The sequence below is a fragment of the Vicugna pacos genome, chromosome 10 (assembly GCF_048564905.1).
Source record: "Vicugna pacos chromosome 10, VicPac4, whole genome shotgun sequence".
Lineage (NCBI taxonomy): Eukaryota > Metazoa > Chordata > Mammalia > Artiodactyla > Camelidae > Vicugna > Vicugna pacos.
In genome coordinates, this window is record NC_132996.1 from 51,755,310 (window position 1) to 51,771,487 (window position 16,178).

General features: G+C 34.5%; 1 protein-coding gene across 3 annotated transcripts in view; it reads left to right on the forward strand.

Moving 5' to 3' along the window:
- PDHX (pyruvate dehydrogenase complex component X) overlaps nt 1–16,178 on the forward strand; it is a 66,595-nt gene that overhangs the window by 29,983 nt on the left and 20,434 nt on the right. For all 3 annotated transcript variants that reach the window (XM_072969778.1, XM_006198309.4, XM_072969777.1), the window contains 3 exons: nt 1,059–1,159; nt 7,260–7,459; nt 10,432–10,530. In XM_072969778.1, the coding sequence (XP_072825879.1) occupies nt 1,059–1,159; nt 7,260–7,459; nt 10,432–10,530 (400 nt within the window). The remainder of the gene's footprint in view (nt 1–1,058; nt 1,160–7,259; nt 7,460–10,431; nt 10,531–16,178) is intronic.

Sequence of the window (16,178 nt, forward strand, 5' to 3'; positions counted from 1 at the left end):
TTATCATTAAATTTCTTCATGTTTTGGAACTTTGTTTTGCAATTTACTTTTGAGTAGAATGTTTATGTTTTAGTTTCGATGTCTTCCCACCTGTCTCCTGAGTCATGCTTTCCCCTACCCTGCCAATCTAGGGATTTTGCTATTGGTATGGGGAATATTGGCAGATGTAGTAATGAAACTAGAGGATGGCTTGGCTCTGTTCCTGGTACTGAGGTAGTGTTTCGTTCCCTACCTTCTCAGACCCGCTGTTCTGATTCAAAGCCATAGTTTTAGTCAAAGGTTTTCATTGCCTGTTTTATCAGCCTACTATTAGGGTAGAGAAACCCTGGTGCAGCCCTGGCTTTAAGCAGAGAATCTGATTTGAGTCCCCTGCTTCAGCATGCCACTTTTAGTTCCCTTTACTCCAGAGGAAACCACTGATTCATCCTTGCTCCCCACAACCTACTTTTAGACCCAGAAACAAGCAAGTCAGATCCTACTCAGCATATTTGAGTATCCGTACTGTTTCTGTTGCACAGATATGTTTCTTATTTGACCTTAGCTGTGTCTTTGATTTTTTTCTCTCTTTATGCTTAATATGCTTTTATTCATTTATGCTCTGTGGTACCGACAGGGTTTCTGAACTCACCTCCAGTGTTAACCCAAAAGTACTATTAATTGTAAAACTATTTTCTTAAGGAATAATGGTCAAAATATATTAAAAAGGAAGGAATGTGGGCTCTGGAATTGATTTGTTCAGAAGAAGATATACATTCCTTGCTATTGTTTATAAAATATGATTTCATTTTTGATATTTGCTCAGTAATCTTTGTAATCACTTTTTGTTGTAACCATTTATTTCCATTATAGAGCTTTTGGAAAATACAACAAAGCATACATATATACACACATAACAACACACACACAATAGGAGAATTACTTGTAATTCCACAGCCCAGAAATAGCTACTGAATAGTTTGGTATTTATTATTCATCTTTTACACACTTTACACATGCCAACTCACGTAACTAATGTTCTTAACTTAAAAAAACAAAACAAACCCAGTCTTGTTTTATAGGTGAAGCAGTGAGTGCTGGAGATGCCTTATGTGAAATAGAGACCGACAAAGCTGTGGTTACCTTAGATGCAAGTGATGATGGCATCTTGGCCAAAATAGTGGTAAGTTTTTGATTGTCTTCAACAGGATGGAGATTTCTTAAATGTAAAGTTCCTTAAAATCAAGTTCCTTTTTTATTTTTACCTTTTTGTTTATAGCGTTGTATTATCTCTACATAATACGTTTCAAATTCGGATGTTTAAAATATTTTAGTGTTAAGGTCCAGTAGTAGCCAGTGATGATCAAACAACATAGAACTATTTCAACCATGACGAAAGTACTCGGTATTTTGGGTTCCCTAATGGAAAATGAGAAGCATTCTGGCCTGAGGGATGAGAGAAGGCTATTTGAGGTGGAATTCAGAGACAAAGAAGTTAATAGTTTAAGGCTTAGAGCTTTACGATATTAATAGCCATGTTAAAACACATTGTTGAAAATACTTCTTTGGAGGAAATATGAATGGGAGACTAAAATTTCTGTACCTTTATTAACTGGGAAAATATAAATATTCATACCAAAAATAATTTCTTTCACTAATTTATGCAGCATTTTGAAAACGAAAAAGATTGTTTGAATTACCATATGTAACAAACTCAGCTACATTTTATGGTGTGTGCTTTTGGCAAACTGTGTTTTTGGCCCTAGTTCTGGATTGTTTGGCTATGAAAGTCTTCCGGAATTGATCGCCTTTTCCACTCAGCAGCTTAGTAATGCATTTCAAATTACTAACGATGTCATAGGTCAGTAGTGCCTATTCATCTGGCCCCAAAAGCTCTGAAAACGTGTTGGGGGGGGGTTGATTGATAGCGGCTTTAGCAGCACAAATAGCTATTTCCTTGCCAGACTGTGTATGTGTGTTTGTGTGTAGTCTAGAGCTTTGTCGCTTTATTATTGCTTCACATGCGTTTTGGATAATAGGAATGGGAGTATATGCATGTTACAATGTGTGCAATTTTATGGGGGAAAATTATGGAGGAAAAAATTAAGGTTGTATTACTGGTGGGGTTTTTTTGTTTTTTTGTTTTTAGCCTTTCACTACACTCCATTCCTAACCGCCCCACTAGCAAACTATGCTTTGTCTTTCATTGTGGAATAATTCTCAAATTAGCACATATAATAAAATGATTTTTATAGGAATACATATAGGAGATTCTTACTTTCAAATCAAGGAGTTGAATAATTGAGCTTATTCATGGGCAAATGATGATATAAAACTCTAGCTTTTAGTTGCCCACATTTTTGAAAGATTGAATTATAATCTACTTCACTCCAAAGGGATTTATTTCCATAGTCTTTGAGAAGTTTTAGTATTCTGCCCCCTCCACAATTTTATACCCTTCTTTGTACTCACTCATAATTTTTACATCTGAATTCCATTTTAAATATAAAATAATAATTATTATTACATTTAAATTAGAACCAGAAAAAAGCTAAGAAGCTCTTAATAATGTTAATAAAGAATAATTGCTGTCAGTGTAGATAATTTTATGATTTATTTCCAGTTTAGTTCAGTTAATGGGAGCATTATTAAATTCTCATTTAATCACTAGTAAATTGTCCTGCAGAAACCTTAAATTATTACGTATATATCAGTTCATAAGTTTAGTCTTAAACTTATTCATCAAATTGAACAACAGGTGTTTTAAATGATAAAGTAATAAAATTCAATATTAGGATGACATTTTTGAATTTATTAGAAATTGTCTAGTTTGGCATCAGATGTATTTAAGGTTACTATATGATTTGTCATGCAAGTCAGGATTCTTTTCAGGATAAAAGGGTGTAGGATCCTGTGATTATTTATAATTTTTTAAATTTTAGTTTATTGACTGGCAATACTTTCATTAATAGATTTTTATTTTATTGGTAAGCCATTACTCTTCAAAACAATTTTCAAAAGTAGAAATCTTCTGAAACGTAACATCCATTAATATTAAAACAGATTTTTAAAAAACCTTTTATTTATTATCTAAATATTACAGAAACAACAGACCATAATTCTTTTTGGCACTATTCCTGTTATTCAACCAATTTCTTAGCTATATCTCACTCCAGTACTGTGGCACTGGTGTTTTCTAAAGAATGGATTTTTTTCAATATGGTTTTATTTTATTGTAGGATTCTACTCCCCCCATTTTTTAAAAAATTAAATTGCCTGTAATCTCCTTCAAAGTTGCATTTTATCATTTAAAAGTTAATGGTTGAAATTTGAAGTTGTGAGACCTTTAGTTGATTCTTCTCTGTAGACTATATTTTTAATTGAGAAAATACCCTCAAAGCTCAGAACAAATTCCACTAAATGGGAGATATTCTCAATTCTAATTTTTTCATATTGAAATGGGTAAATGACATACTGAAATAGTAAATGAGTCTATGTTCCCTATGAAATAAAAGCTAACTCATTTGTAATCTACTCTATTATCTTTTTTAAGCTTCTTTTTAAAAAAGTAGCACTATTTTGAGTTGCTATATGGTAATTTTGATCATGTGAATGTAATTTACAGATTTGGTACTGATCATATTGAACGCTGTCTCTAGTGTAAAACTGTATTTGAATCCTGGCTTTACTAGCCTTGTGATCTTGAGCAAGCTATTTAACCTTTCTGTGCCTCAGTTTCTTTATCTGTAAATGAGAATAGCAATAACACTTACTTCGTAAGATTATTAAGAGAATTAAATGAGTTAATACTGTGCTTGAATAGTGCCTGACACTTGAATGCCAGACAAGCTGGTATTCAAGGACTTAATGAATGTTTCTTCTCCCCTCTGCATTTTAGTTTGTCATTGATTTGTTTTCTGATTCATTGTTTCTCATGTGTCTTCATTTTAAATCAGAATTCATTGTGTGTATAAGTTAAATATATATTAGAGAATAAAAATAATTTAAAACTGTAAAATGGTTCAAACCATGATGAAAAATCTTTCCTAAGTTTTCAAACCAACCAAGTCAGTCTCCACTAACCATTGTGCATGCTCCTTCAGCGCTCGCTTAGCAGCTCTCAAACTGTTCTGTTTTAAAGAAGAAAAATAGTTAAATAATTGCTCAGCTTATTGATTATGTTTAAATGTTAGAATGAATACAGTATTTGCCAGTACCTCTAATGGAGTGGACCCCTTCACATAATTTCTTTGTTGGGAAATACTGCTGTAGATATTTTGTGTCTTCACATCAGCATCTCATATCCTTGGGTACACTGATGAACTTACTGGGGGCTGTAGTTAGCACATCTGCAGGTGACTCATTTCAGCTTATGGGTTGCCTCGGGTAAAGAGACCTCATACTAGGGTCAGGGCCTCCGGACAGAATTTAGACTCTATATGTGTCTTACTGAGGAATAGTTTGTCACAGGTCTTACCACCTCAGTGACTCCCGTGTTGCTGTTTACTTTCTAGTGCTCCCAGCCTCATGCTGGGCCTTTAGGTATGAATTTCCAGCCAACGGAGGACACTTCTCTGTAGTTCAGCCTTGATCCACGTTGAGTGTATTTTTCGTTTTAAAAGTAACTTGGAGGAAAACACCACAATCATAATAATCCTAATACTACCTTCCCCACTTATGTAGTAGTTACTGGATGTCTGGTATTGTTCTAAGTAGCATATATAACTCATTTATTCCTTATAACAACTCTGTGAAGTAGCCACTATTACTGTTTCTATTTCACAGATGAAGAAATAGGCATGGTGAGATAGAGACACATCACTCAGGTCACATAACTAGTAAGTAGCAGAGCCAGCCCTGAAAGCCAGGGGATCTATAGAACACCGGGAGGGAAGGCTGGTGCTTTAAAGGGGAAAGACTTATTCAGTTTAAAGAGAAACCAGAGTATAAAATGACATACTCCAGATCCAATATTTGAGCATTAATGAGCTGTTTTAGCAGAGCTAACTGTAAAACCCCTGCAGTTAATATTGAGAAATCAGTGGCATAAGAGTAGGAGAGTTTTGATCAAGTAAGTCAAGTCCCTGGGGAGACCTGGGCCTTCAAGGTGTCATTACGCTCCAGGTGAAGGCGTGGAGCGGAGCGCCCACACTGCTCACTCAGAGGGAGCGGGGCAGCTCACTGGGTCCCTAAACACAGTTTTGAAAGAGCATTATTTATTCTTCTGTTACTAAGTCTACACCAATTTTAAATATTTTTGACTACAACATAGGCAAATGTCTACAGGAAACTAGCACACCTCTAAAAGATCTCTTATTATATTAAGGGAATAGAAACAGGGAATGATCTTAAATTCGTATGGTGATTATAAAGGCTTTAAATGGAACTAAACGAGTCATTATTTTCTTTTAACTTCTGTTAATATGTTGAAGTTGTGTGGTAGTATATTATTGTTCATCGTATTTGGGTTTCATGGTTCATGGTATCCTGTTTTATGGAAAAATGAGAGTAAAGATAACAGTTATTTGATATTTAGATATAGTAAAAATTGAGATGATACTAAATGCTCATTATTGCCCACTAGTGCAGGTGTCAGTAGGTAGGGTATATGTGGAATCATTGATGTGATGTATTGTAGTAAATGAAGCGGAGGGTGAGGTATCAATTTCAGATTCAGTGTAGTATCTGATGCAGATTTTAGAAAGCTATTGATATGTTTAAAATAAAACTTCCCTTTTTTTAAGAGAATACTTTTTATTTTAGTGATATTCTTTGCACTTGGATATTGATACTATTTCTAGTTCAGTTTTGATAGGAATTAACATCAGATAAACTTCGTATCATTTCATAATTTTTTCTTTTTTTTAAGAAAACTGGTCATTTTTGTGATTTTTAGTTAGCAGGTAATTAGATGTTTTTATAAGAAGAAAAACTGTTAGCCTATTAATAATCTTGACTCACCTTTTTGACATAGTAAAGAAAAATGACAAGTCCACAGAAGTAAAACCTTTTTAGGATGTGACACACAGCTAAACAAATTGGTTTTGGGTTGTTTAGCATTTTTCCACAGCTTGCAATTCATTAAACATCCTTATTTGGTTTTATATACTCATTTCTTACATGTATTTTGCTTTCTCGGAGCATTGTTCCTGTTCTCCATCAGTAAACCTAGAAAGTTTCCTAACTCTCAGAACTTATGCTTTATTATTTAAAGAATAGTGCACGTACTAAGCATCAAAATTAGTGTTACTCAGCAATGTCAAGCCCATTTTAGGAGTTACACTTGTTTACTTATAATTACTGTATTAGAGTCTGCAGTCTCATTCTGTTATTCATTAAATTATATCTGTAATGAACCATATTTAAACTAATTGAAAGGAAATAATAGAAAATTTTAAAGGAATGACATTTTCTTCCAGTACTAAATGTATATTGTCACCTGAAACTTCCCTAGGGACTTCTTTTAATAAGTAAATAAGAGTCAGACCTTTCTTTATAAATTAATTCTGCTGAAATGCTTAAAATACATCTTGAGTTTAAAAAAATCATCTTCAATTTTATTTATGCTTTTAATTGGCATTATCTGTGAAAAAGTAGTTAGCTGAGACACCATCATGTTTCTGATGTACTTACAGAAAATTCATGAGGTTTTATTTTATTGCTCAAGGTTTTACAGATATACATAAGGGAAAAATTAAGTATAGAGAAACATGGAAAGTACACTTAACATTATTAACCAGAATAGTTATCCAGTTCTATCCATACAATGGAATACTCTTTTTTTCCAAAGACTAAATGTACTGAAAAGATTTTCCTTTAAATTAATTTTAGTAAATATGACTAATTTGGAGGAGTTAATCCCTTATGAGGTCTTGGAATTTCTAAGTCATTGTGTGGCAGCTGTCTGGGGAAGACAGAAAATTAAGATATGTAACTGCAGTCTCCTTTGTTGGATCTGTATTGATTGACATCCAAAGGAAGATGGTATTGGTAGCTCTTACATATTTGAAGCCTGTCAGAAAAGGAGAGATTCTAGATTTTTTTTTTTTTTTTTTTTAATTTCAGAGGGTAGCATTAGTAACAGGGAGGGGGAGAGTTGTGAAGGAAGGGGTAAGTTGGGGAAGGTAGATGAGGAATATGGAAGGAGGAAGCAGGCTGGCCTGGTAGATTTTAGCTCACATTAAGAGATATTTCTAATCAGTACAGAATTAGCCAGGGTATAAACTACTTCATGAAATCATGAGCCTTTCTATCCCTGCGATTATTTTCTTTTTAAAATATAGGTTGAAGAAGGATCTAAAAATATACGGCTAGGTTCACTAATTGGTTTGCTAGTTGAAGAAGGAGAAGATTGGAAACATGTTGAAATTCCCAAAGACATAGGTCCTCCGTCACCAGCTTCAGAACCATCAGTGCCTCGCCCCTCACCAGAACCACAGGTTTCTACCCCTGTCCAAAAGGAACACACACCGGGGAAACTGCAGTGAGTATGCTTATTTGAATGATGTGAAGAAAAGTTGCAGCCAGTTTAGGGTATTTTAATCATTATCCTATATTTAAAAAAAATATTTGTCCGTTAAGTAGGAAGTTACTGATCTCCCCCTTTTGCTCTTAGGAAACTCAGGTCAAGGAGTGATTATTTTACCACTGTTGTTTATTCTGCAGACAAATAGTATTGAATACCTACTATGTTCCAGGCACTATGAAGGCCCTGTACACCCAGTGGAGAGCAAAGCAAACAGTCTGTGTCCACATTGAGCTTGAATGAAGTTTTAGGATTCCAAAGTGGAATTCAGTGCACTAAACTTCATATTGTGTTCCCATTCATGATGTCCTGATTACTGTGAGGTGGATTCCAAGTTCAAATGTATAGCTGATATAAAATGGAATTAGCATTTTAACATGCACTCCTTTTCTAACTACCCTGCATTTGAGTTTCTGACACAGGTTGGAGCTCAGTTTTATCCAGTTGTTCTGTAACAACACAGATGTTTAGTAAATGTCGTTTTAATTTAGCTTTTCATAGCTTTAATTGGTGGGCTCTGAAAATGCTAAGAAGCTTTATTTATTTATTTTAATATTCTCTATAATTATGCACGAAATTACTTTTTTTTGTAAAAGGAAGTTCTTTGTAGAAAAAAGGTCCTATTAAGAATGCTTGTGAAATGCAGACCCTTTCACTTTTATTTTTTTTCCTTTCATTTATCATTGTCAGTTCTCCTCAGAAAAAATTCCCAGCATGTTTGAAGTACTGACTTTTAACTTTCCATTACCAGGAGAGAGGGTGTAGCTCAGTGGTAGAGTGCATGCGTGAGGTCCTGGGTTCAATCTCCAGTATTACCATTAAAATAAATAAATAAATAAATTTCCGTTACCACACACAGGGTTTCTGACTCCATTGGCTTGACTCCTATTTCTTTTCTTTCTTTTCTTTTTTTTTTTTTTTCATTTACCATGAAAATCATAGGGTAGGCTCACGGGTGTTTTGTACTTACTCTCTTTTCCCCTTTGTAGAGGTAATGGTGTGCACTCTGTCATTCTGCTAAGCTCCATCATTAGAAACTTACATAGGTCTGAGGCCCCACGGTGCAGCTTAAAAACCAGCTGACCTGTGAACCTGCACAGTGTTGGCCCATACAGTGATTTAAAAAAAATTTTTTTTAATATTTTTTATTGATTCATAATCATTTTACAGTGTTGTGTCAAATTCCAGTGTTCAGCACAATTTTTCAGTCATTCATGGACATATACACACTCATTGTCACATTTTTTTCTCTGTGAGTTATCATAACATTTTGTGTATATTTCCCTGTGCTATACAGTGTAATCTTGTTTATCTATTCTACAATTTTTTCAATTGGTTGGTTACTAGCTAATTTTATGTAAAAATCTAAAACGTTAAGTTTCTCTTGAGAAATCTGAAGATTTGGTACCACTGAGTTCATATTAGCTAGAGTCGTTTCCCTGAAACGCAGCAAGTGCCACATTTGTTCCTCTCCATTTCTGACTTACGAACTTCTGGATCCAGTCCATTTTACTCATTTTCTTTATCTGACTGTGTAGTTGTTTGTGTTTGCTGCTTGGCCTAAAGGTCTTAATTGACGTGTAGACACTAGTCATGTGACCTTTGGTGTGCCTCAGTTTCCTTGTCTATAGTATCAGCATAACTCTCTTCTGGATATATATAAAGTAAAAGTGCTTTCATGTAAATACTAAGGACTTCAGAAAATATATGAAGGATATAATTAATCAAGAACAAAACAAAGAACCCAATTTAAATGGGCAGAGGACTCAAATGTTCATTTCTTCCAAAGAAGATGTGCACATGGTCAATAAGTACACAGAAAGATGTTCAACATTAATAATCATTAGGGGGCTGAAAAACCAGAATGAGATATTACTTCACACTAACTAGAATGGCTATCAAAAAACAGAAAACCCCCCAAAAAACAAAATAACAAGTGTTGATAAGGATACAGGGAAATTAGACTTGTGTGCACTGTTGGAGGGAGTGTAAAATGGTGCAGTCACCCTGGAAAATAGTATTGCAGTCCCTCAAAATATTAAAAATAGAATTACCATATGATCTAGCAATTCCTCTTTTGGATATATACTCAAAAGAATTGAAAGCAAGGATTTGAATATTTCTTCACTTAGTATACCCATGTTCATAGCAGCATTATTCACAATTGCCAAAAGATGGAAACATCCCACATGTCCAAAATATGCTATATATATACACAATGGAATGTTACTCAGTTTTAAAAAGGAAAGAAATGCTGACGCACATTATAGCATGGATGAACCTTAATGATACGCTAGGTAAAATAAGACAATCACAAAAGGACAAATGTATGATTTCACATATATGAGTTACCTAGAGTAGTCAGGTTGGTAAGGACAGAGAGGAATGATGGTTGCCAGGGGCTGGTGGGAGGGAGGAATGGGGAGTTATTGTTTAATTGGTATAGAGTTTCATTTTGAGAGAATGACAAAGTTCTGGAGATGGGTGGTGGTGATGGTTGCACAACATTGTAATTGTACTTACTGCCACTCAGTTATAATACCTAAAAATGCTTAAGATGGTAAATTTTACGTATATTTTACTGTAGTAAAAAATACATGAAGGGACAATATAGTTTTTTTTATTGGTGAATGTGATAATGAGCCCTGTGAAAAGTGATTAGTCAAAATAGCTCTCTACCTGTGAATATGTGTTCTTATTAAAAGAATATTTTGAAATAGTAACTAGTTAAATTTGTATGAAAGTTCTTTGATAGTAAAATAAACCAGATTAGTACATATTTTCTTGACTGTGACTGTCTATGGGAGTCATTTCAGGTTTATTATAAGTTTTTATTTTTCTAATTATCAGCAAAACTGTTGACATTTAGATCTGTTTGAATCAAATATAAGTATTAATTGGTTCCTTTAATCTACACGTTTTCTTCTTAGGTTCCGTTTAAGTCCAGCTGCCCGTAATATTCTGGAAAAACACGCACTGGATGCTAACCAGGGCGCAGCCACTGGCCCTCGAGGGATATTCACTAAAGAGTATGTGTGTGCTTTTTGTAATAACTGATTCCGTTATTTATCATGGTCATCTTTTTCTGAAAGCATTTAAAGAAGGGTTTATTCAGTGTTAGGATTTAAAAGAAAGTGCACTGTTCTTTTGTACTTTTAATTGGTTTTGTCAGTATAAAATTGTATTTCATGCAAGAGTTGTTTTCTGAATAATTATAGCATTACTAAAAAACAGTTCTAATTTGATGACTAAGCCAGAACCTTAGAAATGGTGATAAATGGGGAAAATTAGAGTGCAAAATGGTGAAGCTTTATATTTTAAGTTCATATGAGATAATCATGCAATCACATTTAAATTTCTGAAACATGTGCATATACTTTAAGAAAAAATTTCATTATTGCCCATTTGGATTTTGTTCACGTATATGATCAAAGCAATTTCCATATGCAGTTGGGTCTCATTTTAGATTTTCTTTTCTATTCCATTGATCAGTCTATCCATGAGTAAGTATCTCACTTTTTTAGTACCACACTCCTAATTAGAAATATTTTATAGTGAGCTTTAAAATCTGGTAGAGCTATCCTTGCTCTTCTTTTTCGGTAAACCAGTTTTCTTGGTTTATCCTTATTTTATTATTCTTCCAAATGAATTTTAAACAATTTGCCTAGCCCCACAGTCAGGGTTGGGTGGGAGAACTACAGTATTTTTATTGGGATTGTATTACATTTTAAATTAACTTAGGGAGAACTGACATCTTTATGATGTTGAATCTTCCTATTCAAGAACACTGTCTTTCCATTTGTTTAAATTTTGTGGCTTGCAAGAATATATTAAAACAGATGGCCCCTGCTATATTGAAACTTAATCTAGTGGGGAAGACAAAGATTAATCAAACAGGCATGTGAACTAACATGAAATTGCTCTAGTGGTGCGTGCCACATTTCTATTAGAGTAATACTACGTTTTCACATGAAATTAATGTTTTAAAGCAATATCCTTATTCACTGTTTAATATTAATAAGAAGTGATCAGTAATTTTGGCTAAAATTTTTACAAGTTGAGATAGAGCAAAGGTTGTGAAATTATTAAATGGCAGTGCTAGACTAGATGACTCTTCTTTCTTTTTACTGGGCTATTTAACACTTCACTGAGGCCATTGATTTATTGTTGGCCATTTCTTATAACAAAAGCAATACAGCTTTAATTCTTAAATATTCTCATTTATCTGTATTACAGCCTTACTGATTTGTTAATCAACCACGTGTGTGTGGTTTTCTTAAACACATACTATGAAGTTTGTGCCATGGTTACATGTTGGAAATCAGCTGTCTGTCCCCTAGCTGAAGAGCAGCATCGTAGACAATGTATTTTTTGTTTAAGGACTTAAAAGTTTCACTTAACCATAAGAGATTAAAATGAAGAATCCTGATAGGCAGTTAAATCTAGTTTTCTCCCCACATTAATCCTTATTTAGTATCTGCTACTTGTACCTTTATTTTGTTAATCTTCCACCAATCTCTACCATAGTAAAAGTGTCTGTAAAAATGGAATAAAACAACTTTCTTCATAACATGGTAGACTTAACCTATATATCTAAGGGAAAAGATAAAGAGTCTATGCTTAATTCATTAATCATTAAAAATTTGGTGAAATGTAAAATAATCATAGATGTACCTTAGAAAGATCAATTTTGTAAATTTGTGAAAGATAAATTAGAGGAGAAATAAGACTTGAGTAAAGAGAGAAATTAATAGGCTCATAAAGTAATCCCAGTAAGAGATAATGAATCCTTGAATGTGGGTGGGAATGTGAAAGGGAGATTACTGATGGAGACAGCATTATAAAGATAGAGTCCAGAAGCCTGTAAAGGATAGAATGTGGAGCATGGACCAGGAGAGCAACAAGTCAAGGAATGAACGTGGGATTCTGGTCCAGAGGATGACATTTTGGCACCATAAATAGAAATGAGGGATATGGGAAAGCATTTGTCTCAATGGAATAACCGGTGTGTTTGGTCTGAAATTTATTGTTAGTGCTGACAAGCTGAATTCCAGATACCAGCCTCAGTGAGGTGAAGATGCATCTCGGGAGATAGTTTGGGACTAGAGAGGTAGGTTTGATAGATAATAAAGTGATAGTTATAATTGGGATCATAAATAGGTAAACTTTTTAGAAGGCAAAACTTTCTGGATATCTTGGAGATGGATAGAAGTCAAGGAAGAAGGGTCTGAGAAAAGGCTCTTGAAGTTGGTGACTAGTGGCCTTTTGGAGGGCAGTTCAGTGGTGTGACAGCAGTGGGATACGGAAGTAGAGTTTTCTTCCTGTCTGCTTTCTCTTTCCGTATGTGCTTAATATATATGTGATGAACAAATGTCTTTTTAAACCGGGGTTGATCGTTGTCATAGTAATCTGACATTTCCTAAGGAGGACAGACGAGTGTCATCTCATTGGATACCCTAGGGAAGCACTATTAAAGAGTTACGTGTTTAATGTTTTTGCCATCTTTTTTCTGTTACCAAGTCCTTTCCCTGTCCTTATTCTTTAGCTCCCTACCATGAGAGAGTCAACCTTTGGTCTTCAAAATATGACATATTGCAAAAGATTTTATGAGAAAAATGGATTCTTAAAGCTTGCATTATTGAGAATTTTTGCTTTGTATACTACTGAAAATGCCTATGTTTTAAGTTAAACACTGAGATGAGCTTTGGGAAAAATGTTGTCCTGATGTCATCTATAAAAATGTAATCTGCTAAGACTGACAAATTGCAGGCTTTGGCATAAACTCCTCAAATACCTTCACACACATTCTTGAAATACTGAAAGTGCAGGTATGATAGAAAAGTCAATTACAGCTGCTGAAGAGGTGCCACTCACTCATTGTGTTTAGGAAGGAAATTGCAAGTGTCACGGTTGCTATTTTAATGTTGCATTAAAGCAAACATATCACTCAGAATATACGTTATGCAAAAGTATACAGACTTTACTTTCCCTGTACATGTACTATTTTAAGAAAACGGGGACACCGTTGGAGGCAGAACACACTTAGATTCTTTGCCTGCAGCCTAACTTCTTTGGTATACTTAACATCTTAAATCATAGTTGTGGCTAATGTTTGTGTTCATATCACAGCATCACAAATGTAGTAGGCGTGACCGTAGTCATATCTAGTATGTTTTCAGTGATACTTCTTTTTGTAACTAACCCATAGCACATCCAAATGAATTACAAGACCTGGTAGAGTAGGTTCTACAGTAAGTGAATGATCATAGCATCCTCTGCCTTTCTGCAGAAGGGCATGGTGGATCAGTTTTTCTTTTAATTTTTATAGCTTTTGATGCCCACCTAATTCTTCAAGCTTAGGCTGCTTAATTATTTAATGGACAGTGATCATTAAAGTCACTCTCTGCATTACAGAAACTAAATTGTTGGCTGTTATTAAACAATAATTAATATTTTTACTTTATGGAGGTATGTAAGTGTAAAATCAGCAATGAAAGCTTACTGTGACTGGCCAGAATTTATTTTCTTCTTACTCGTTTATGATTAATGACTCCTCCTTACTTTAACGGTTGAACCCAAAGTGCCTTTTTCTTGATAAAATAGTAATAGTTATGCTGATAGTAAAATTAAAATGTCTTTATTTAGTGTGACCAACCTTTTTATTTAAGTAGACATATTCAGGCATCATTTTAGGTATTTTAGTCTCCTCAAGTGTTCATTGTTTGTTTTTAGCTGATTACTGAGGGTACACTAGTGACCTCTATATAAGGAAATCAATGTGTTTTGGATATGCCATTCTGATGCTAAATGTTAATTTAAAACCCAGATTAATAATAGGTTTTGTTAGAGAGAGGTATTTAATTACCTTATATAATGAAGAGGGACTAGTCTTGTTAGGGTGTGACTGGTAAGAGCTCTTAAAAGCTAAATATCTTTTCTTGAAGGCATTTTTCTGAATCACTAAAAGACCTTATTTTATGTCAGTGCTCACACTTTTATCTGTGTGGCCAGGGCTTTGGTTCATGACATAAACTCCCAGGGATTATATTGCAGTCATTTACTTCACATGTAAGTGTCATCACAGTTAGCTGGAAGTGGTGCTTTGGGTTATAAATATCATAAGTAAATTAAAAATTAACTTCCAGTGGAGGTAAGTTTATTGTCAGAAGCCTTCACAGTACTTAAGCTCATTCCCTGGGATGCTCAGTCTTTCTGTCATCATTGCCATGTTGTGGCTCATCCTGGGGGAACCAGCAACACCTCCATTATGTTCCTGTCACTTTTTGTGTGATGGGTGAAGGGCCTTTGTCAGGAGGTCCTATTTTTAGCTACATTAGATTAAGTAGATAACATTTCTTCATTCAATCCCAGAATTGCTGTTAATCTGAGATACACTTACTTAATTCTGTTCTGGCCTGTTCTTATGAGAAAAAGTTATCCTGACTATCTCAGTTTATATTTAATTTACATACTTTGTACATAGGTATTATTAGAAAGATAGCAGGAAATACACTGGCTTTAGAGTTGGCCATACCTGGGTTTGGTCCCAGCCCTGGGACTTCATCTTTTAACCTTCTCCGTCTTGTTCACTGCTCTTCTCACTTCTTCCACACTCTGGCTTTCCTTCTGTTCTTAGAACCCCTAATTCTCTCCCTAAAAACATGGTTTTCCCAGCTGCTCTTGAGACTTGTTCCTTCATGTCATTCCACAGAAATACTACTTCTTCAGGCCTTCCCTGACCATCCTGTTTTAAAATAACACCTCCTCTCACCCATGATTCTCAGTCTCATTACTCTGCTTTATTTTCTTCATAGCACATTGCCATCTATTCATTCGCTGACTTGATTAATGTATAGGATTGGTCTCACCTCCCAGAGGCCTCCTTCAGGTCTTTGCTGTGTGGTCATCTCCGTAGGTAGTTCATAAATGCCTTTTGCTTCTCCAGTGCAAGCAAGAGAATCTTTCTCCATTCACATTTCTTTCAGGAATTCTCTGTTCCTTTTAAAGAGCTTATTTGCTATGTCTGACCCTTTCAGCATAGTTTGCCTTTTGATTAACTCAATATTAATTGATTTGGGCCATAATTATGTCTACAGAATCCATCACCTTTGTCATGTAATGTAACCTAATCATGGAAATGACATCCATCATATTCACAGGCCCACCCACACTCAAGAGGGATTACATCGGTTATATACACAGGAACAGGAATACTGGGGCCATCTCAGAATTCTGCCTACCATGTGATAATACCAAATCATTATCTGGGTTTAAGAAATTTTAAAAATATAATTTGCCTTTAGATTTGTGTCACCCTGAAGTTGTTTTTAGGTTATATAAAACTTTTTTATTTAAAAAATGTTAGATTTGAGACATTTTTAATGTAAAACATTTTTCAAAGTGCTTTTGAACTGTCAGATTAAATTTTTTGAAAAAGCTGTTTGGTTTGAAAAAATACATCACTTTATACCCACTGTAACTTAGGATGGTTTGGGAGCTTGAGAGACTAGTCTAATTACATCCTTTTAATAAACAAAGACACCTTTGTTTTGCAGAGTAATGCAAAGGCAAGTCAGTTACTCATTTAGTCTTCATTCTAAATGATGCTGTGGGCTAGATTTATTACATTCAATTGTGTTGATAGCATTCGAGCAGAATTTTAAATGATATGATTTCC